This window comes from Fukomys damarensis, unplaced genomic scaffold, assembly GCF_012274545.1.
Source record: "Fukomys damarensis isolate Sample0158 unplaced genomic scaffold, DMR_v1.0_HiC HiC_scaffold_34, whole genome shotgun sequence".
Lineage (NCBI taxonomy): Eukaryota > Metazoa > Chordata > Mammalia > Rodentia > Bathyergidae > Fukomys > Fukomys damarensis.
This window is the reverse complement of record NW_022900946.1, coordinates 9,142,438-9,149,553: the sequence shown is the minus strand read 5'-3', so window position 1 is coordinate 9,149,553 and position 7,116 is coordinate 9,142,438. Positions and strand designations below refer to the sequence as shown.

Below are 7,116 nucleotides of genomic sequence, written 5' to 3'. Positions count from 1 at the left end.
ATCATGGGTAGATAAGATACAGAAATGTCCCAGCACAGTTGATTTAGTTCCAAAACTGCTTGTGAATTTCACTGTTTATGAGATTTACATGTTTCCTTAGCATGACTTCTAAGGTCCTGTCAAAACGAGTCCCTGAAGCTAAGTATACTAAACAACTTTTAAAGTCAGGTGCATTTTTCCCGTCCTCAAACTTTTTCAAGTTAAGGCCTTATTCCTACGGAAAAGGAGAAAAACAAGGCAGTAAAATCCACATAAAAAGCTTTCCCTTGTCCTCAAAACTTCACCAGGTCAACAGGAGAGCCTCCGAATCACACTGCGTTAAACTGTTTAGAGGGCGGCGGGCCGGTGGGGAAGAGGATCTTAGTCGCCTTCCCCAGTCGCGTAGAACATTTCTTCGACTGCTCAGTTTTCCAGAGAGGCTCCTTAGCTGCTTAGAACCACCAGAAGAAGGCCGACAAGTTACAGCGTGGCCATACATAAAGAGACAGAGATCCTACCGCTACCCAGGGTCGGGCAGTTGAACCGCTTCTGTAATTCAGGGCGAAGCACGCTCCCTGCGCGCTGATTGGTTGACTATGTCTCCGCCCCCCTGGCAGAAGCTGCCCCGGCTTTTCCCCTTTGACCTGGGTTTCAAGCCCTGTGCTGGGCAGTGGTTGGGCAGGCTTCCCTTACGCTTGAGCTGAATTCGCCCAATAAGGGGCGGGCTTCGCGAGAGCTGTCGGGAAAGTAGGCTGCCTATATAAGTGGCCTACTGGGCGTTCCTCCGCTTTTCGGTAGCAGTGCGGGCAGCTGGGAGAGGTGAGTTTCGTGGGCGGCTTGCCCTGAGACTGCATCTCAGGGATAATGGCGGAAGGCGATAATCGCAGCACCAACCTGCTGGTGAGTACTAGCGGCCTGTCTTGAGGGATTCGAGCGGGCCTCCGGGCTTCGGTGGGCTGAGCAGGGAGGGACCCGCGCAGGGCCCGGCCCTCCCGCGGTTTCCCGTGCAGGCGACGAGGCCTGAACCTGGGTCTTTTTAGGTTTTGGGGCGGTCAATAGTCCTGTCGACCTCTGACATGCTGAGGAGGGTGCGCGACGGTGCCAGGAGGGCGCGTCACTTCAACTACGGATTGAGGAGAAAGTGGGAGAAGGGGGACTGTGGCAAAAAGAACCAGGGGTGCAGGTGGGGCAGAGGCCGTCGAGGGGCCGGACCAGCGTTTTCTGGCCCAGGCCCCAGCCTTATCCAGGTTCCCCTTCTTTGATTTTAACTTGATGTGCCGTCGTTGTATTTCCCCCCTAAAACATGGGCAAAGGTGGAGGGTCAAAGGACTGCTGCCGAGCAGATGTTAGAGCTGGCACAACTTACCACGAAGGGAAGCTGCAAGCTCATTGCAGGAAGCTAGAAGTGGGGTTTCGCTGAAAAGACATTGGGAGGACCCGGCTTCGGCTTAAATTTGGAAGGGAGTTGGTCGCAGGAGGACGAGCCAATTTAGGAAGACTAAGCAAGAATGCAAAGGAACTGCCTGAGTTTGTGTCTGAAGCAGACAGATTTAATTCATTACGACCTTAACTACCCCATTCAGGCAAAAAACAGATATACTTGTGTTTTCACCATCACCCTTCTCCAGAAAAAGGCGGGCTACACAACGGAAATGTAGACAGCCCAAATGCTGAATTAACTGACTACAAAGCCGCTTTGACTGTGCATGATTTTCACTTTGCATTGCTTTTTAGAAATGCACGGCTTGTCTCCTTACACACATGCAGACACGTACACCCATCCCTTTATCGTTAGCCGCCTGCTTGGCTCCTTTTCAGAGGATTAAGGCACACAGAAGCTGCCCGACTTCTGTTGAAACGGCAGGTTCTGGCACACAGCTCCTCATTCCGAACTCAGTTACTCTTTGCAGCAGAATTATGAGGAGAACAAGGCCTTTTGTATGGCTCAGTTTCTTCAGCTATAAAGGAATGTGACAACATTTTTGTACAGTTCTGGGGAGGACTAACTGAAGTATAAGTGTATGTTAAATGCTTAAGGTTTCCAGTGTGCAGTGATTTTTAAAACTTTATTTAAATTATAAGAATAATACAATAAGTTATATTTATTTCTTATTTTAAATTTCTTATTTATTTTCTTAGTATCAAGCATGAGCTATAAAGGCAGAAATCCTGGGATCACCTTAGTGATTATTGTGGCACAGGTACAATTTCTGTTAAGACCAATTCGCATTATCCTAACTTTGTATATTTCCAAAGTGACACTTAGATTTCTTGTTTAAATTTTTGCCTCCTTGACCCTAAATCAGCTTTTGGGCTTTTGCCACATTAGCTCATCCTGGAGGTGGCTTTTGGGTGTCATATTTACAGAGAAATTTTTGATGTCTAACCGAAAGGTCTTCATGAGTGTTAGGAAACGTGGTGTTGAGATACATTAAGCTTACAATGCCACATGTACTTTAGCTAAAGTGCTTTTCCTTAGGTATGCAGTGAAATGCCAACATCTAAGTGATTCTCTTATACAAAGAGCTACTCCAGAGATTGAATGCTGTTCAGGAAAAGGCTTTCCTAATGGATTTAGAAGCAAGGGTTTAAATCAATAAAATGACAAATGCCACAGATCAATTTTAAACCACCTGAAATGAACAAACTTAAAGGATCCAATTTTATTAAAACTCTCGTCATTGCCACATGACTTTGGGGAAGTTAGTTTATTCATTTGAAATTAAAGCACATGAGCTTAAAATGATTATTATCCCTACGTTGTGGATTTCTGTAAAGATTATGTCATATCATGGATGCAAAGAGTAGCCCAGGGCTTAGATTGTGAAGGTGAGTTTAAAGAATGGCTTTTTTTCCCCCCTCCATTGATTTCTGTCTTTGGTACCAAGGTTGCAGGACTCTTCCTCACCCCAAACTCACCAGTTTAAGATAGCAAGTTGTTGAGCCAGGGATTTAGCTCAGTGGTTCTGCCGCCTGCCTTGTAAGCACAAGGACCCGAGTTGGATCCCCGGTACCAAAAAAAAAAAAAAAAAAAAAAAAAAAAAAAAAAAAAAAGAAAAGCAAGTTGTTTTCTGTTTTTTTGTCTTTCTGAGGCAGGGTCTAGATATGTAGTTCAGGCTGGCCTTGAACTTTCTGGGCTCTTGCCTCTGCCTCCCAATTGTTGGGATTACAGGCATGTGCCCCCACACCCAGTAAGATAGCAATTGGATTGAGGTATTTTATAATTTGGAGCCTTAGAAGAATTTAACTCTCTGTGAACCATAAAAGTGTTGAGACTTGTAAAATGATCACTGTAAATGTTGATCACGCATAGGCCGCGGAGACTGCAAGTCTGGAAGAGCAGCTGCAAGGATGGGGAGAAGTGATGCTGGTGGCTGATCGAGTCCTCAGATGGGAGAAGGCCTGGTTTCCACCTGCCATCGTGGGTGTGGTTTCTCTGGTGTTTCTGTAAGTGTGCTATTACATTACTAAGGTTGTGCTTGTTATTAAGAAAGGATCAGGTAGTACATATCTTCGTTCATAGTACATAATCTGTAAAGAATACCTTTCTTTACAAGCAGTTCACTTCTTTTCCAGAATTTGCAATACTTATGTAAACCTGATAGCCTAATTCAGTGACTCTCAAACGTTTTGTCCTCAGCACCCTTGCTTTACCCTCTTAACTTATTGAGGAGGGATTCCCAAAGAGCTTTTGACCGTTGATATTTACGTTAAGGCTGGGGATTTAGCTCAGCGGTTCCACCACCGCCTGCCTTGCAAACACAAGGACCCTGTACCAAAAAAAAAAAAGAAAAAGATATTTACGTTAACGAGTGCCGCTTGTGATGTTAGTCTGTCCCAAAGACTGGAAAACCACTTGTGGGAAAATAGAAAACCAAATACCATATTTGAAAACCTGTGCACTAGTTGAATAAACATTTTTAGCTCAGAATAGTGTTGTCTGTTTTTCTAACCCTGATGTTTTATTTTTTTAAACAGGATTATCTATTATCTAGATCCATCTGTTCTGTCCGGCGTATCCTGTTTTGTTATGTTTTTGTGCTTGGCTGATTACCTTGTTCCCATTCTAGCACCTAGAATTTTTGGCTCCAATAAATGGTAGGTGGCATAATGATTTGGCAGTCTAATTTCTGAGAGGCTTCTGAAGCTGGTGGTTGTGATTACTATATTTGCTGTATTTGCAGTCAGTTCTCTAACTAGCAGACACCTAGGAGTTAAGCTTTATTGACTTTATGTACAAAGTTTCTCAGTTAATTTCAGATATAAGTCATGAAGTTCCAGTACTTATATCTCTATAGTATTTTTATGGTCAATCGTCAACCATTTATTTTAACTTTTTCTCTTTAGAGTTTTTGTTGAAGTGAATATTTTTTATTTATTTTGTACCAGGGATTGAACTTGGGACCTTGCCCCTGAGCTACATCCCTGACAAAGTGAATATTTTTTAAAGAAACTCATAATAAGCTTTCCAAAACTAGTTACACATTGACATTTTCACATTGCTCCTTTAAAGTTGCATAAAATTAATTTTATAAATGATTTTTTAAGAATATAAACACCAAAAAAAAAATATATATATATATAAACACCACTAGTGGTACATTTTTATCCACATTCACTTTGCAGATAATAAATGTCTGCTGTGTTAGCACTGCTCCAGGTGCTGTGAAGTATTTTGGCTTTTAAGATTGATTTTGCGCTTAAGACTAAGACTTCGGGCCTGCCGTGTTAGCGCAAGCTTGTAATCCCAACACTTGGGAAACTGAAGCAGGAGGATCGCTGTGAGTTCAAGGGCTACATAGTGAGCCCCAGGTCAGTCTCAACTACATAGTGAGACCCTTTCTCAAAAAACCAAAAAAAACACAAAACAAACAAAAAAAAAACTTTAAGACTTAGGACACTGAGGCAGTAGGAGTGGGAGTTGGCCATTTGTATGCCAAGTACCTCAGAGTAGATTCAGCTTTATATACGAGTGTGTTGTTGATTTCATTTTTATCATTCTTAAATTGCTTTTGAATTCCAAAGGTCATAGTTAAATGACACAGTATCATCTTGAAACTATTTTTAACTTCCCTCTGGAATGTTGAATTTCCCACCTTTAAGCTAAATAATGAGCTAAATCAGTTACTTGAACAGATTGTCTTTTCTTCTAGCTGCTATTCCTCCTTGTTTCAGTTGATTAATTTTCTCCTTATGTCTTAGTATTTATTTACCTACTTATTTACTTAGCAGTACTGGGGATTGAACCCAGGGCCTCACAAGTGCCGGGCAAGGGCTATACCCCTGAGCCACATCTCCAATTCCATGACATTAGTTTTTTGTTTCCAGATGACAGAAAATTATAAATCTGTAAAAATGAGAATTTTAAATGAGTACCTTATAGATCTTTTTAAAAGTAAATTCATCTGGACATGGTGGCACACACCTGTAATCCCATCACTTGGGAGGCTGAGGCTGGAGGATCGCTGTGAGTTCGAGACCAGCCTGGGCTACATAGTGAGTTCCAGGTCAGTCTCAACTACATAGTGAGACCCTGTCTCAAACCCCCTGCCCCAACAAAAAGGAAAGTCATATATTATGGGGTAATTTGCTTAAACTGTGGGATAAGTAATCATGTTTCTTGAAACATGTTTTCCTCTCCGATGGATTGGTATTAAGAGCTCTCTTTTAAATCATTTTCACTTGCGGTAATGAATTCTTGATGCCGTTGTTTGGGGGAATAAGTTTGTAACCATGCAGTGGAGCCAGTCTAACAAAGGGAAGCAACCACTGGCCTTGACTTTAGTAGCCAGATGACATTCTAATCTGCTAATTCATAACTCCTACACGAAAGTTTTCAGAAACAAACACTTATGCTTTCCTGGTAACTGCTATCGATTTAGAAAAAAAAAGTTGCTTTGTGTTTTTTTTTTGCTCTTATGGGAATGATCTTGTGGGAAAGGAAGAACACTGTGTTACAGAGCCACCGTCTAACCTTGACTGTGGTCGCCATAGAAGGTCTAATTGTTTACAAGAAGTTCCACGGCTCAGCAGAAATCCTCCTCGATCACCAGAATGAAGATGAGGGAAGAAGGCAGCACATTCTTCAGCACAGTTCCTGCTTACAGCAGCCACTGTTCCTATGCAGCAAAGATAGTGCAGGGCTCACCTTTTTTAAAATTGGGAACAAGAAAAATTGGACTTCTTTTTGTTGGATATTTACCACATTTTTGTTGTTGTCGTTGCTTTACTTTCCCTCAGAGGTACTAAATTTATAAATAATTGGATTTGAACTGTTTATTACTGCCTTGATGTCAAATGTATAAGCCTGGTTGGGGTTCTTAGCTTTGCATACGAGTGCTATTGACACTGTAAGTGCTTAGATGCAGCTGTTCATTGAGACTCTAATGGACTGCAGTGAAGGATTTAATATGATCTGAAAAGTAATCCAGGTATAGAAAAATCAAATTTATACTGGTTTGACATAGCCCATAGAAGTCATGAGTATTTTGTTACTATCGTTAACCAAATGTGACTCCAGAGTTACAGATTAGCCCTAATACTCTATTAAATAATAAAGTATGTATATACACACCTAACTTTAAGAGGAATGTATTTCTGTTTACTCTGTAGATTTCCTTATAACAAAAGGAAACATTCTTCTTCTAGGACCACTGAACAGCAGCAAAGATTCCATGAAATTTGCAGCAATGTAGTAAAGACTAGACGCAGAGCTGTGGGCTGGTGGAAACGCCTCTTTACACTAAAAGAAGAAAAGCCCAAAATGGTACTTTTTTTTTGCTTGACTTACATAAGTGTAAAACACAATCCTAAGTTTAGCTTATTGTAACCTAATGATAGACTTTTGTTTTAATAATTATAGTTTGATAATTATAGTTTGTACCAGGCGTGGTGGCACATGCCCGTAATTCCAGCACTTGGGAGGCTGAGGCAGGCAGATCACTCTACATAGCGAGAACATGTCTCAAAAAACAAACAGGAAACAAACAAGATGAGGAGAAAACAAACACAAACTTATAGTTTGATATTTATTATTTGCCTTTGGTGTGGCTTGTAGCTATATTCGTAAATGTTTATCTGAATATACTGGATCATTGAACATGAAAAATTATATTTTGCATTTAATTTTTTTTTTTT

General features: G+C 41.2%; 1 protein-coding gene across 2 annotated transcripts in view; it reads left to right on the top strand.

Moving 5' to 3' along the window:
- Positions 1 to 726: 726 nt before the first annotated feature.
- Arl6ip1 (ADP ribosylation factor like GTPase 6 interacting protein 1) overlaps positions 727 to 7,116 on the top strand; it is a 9,874-nt gene continuing 3,484 nt past the window's right edge. The window contains exons 1-4 of one of the 2 annotated variants that reach the window (XM_010610761.3): positions 727 to 798; positions 3,293 to 3,426; positions 3,958 to 4,077; positions 6,628 to 6,745. In XM_010610761.3, coding sequence (XP_010609063.1) covers positions 3,344 to 3,426; positions 3,958 to 4,077; positions 6,628 to 6,745 — 321 coding nt within the window. In that variant the 5' untranslated portion in view covers positions 727 to 798; positions 3,293 to 3,343. Of the gene's footprint in view, positions 880 to 3,292; positions 3,427 to 3,957; positions 4,078 to 6,627; positions 6,746 to 7,116 lie in introns of both variants that reach the window. The other variant, XM_010610760.2, reaches the window with a different exon arrangement.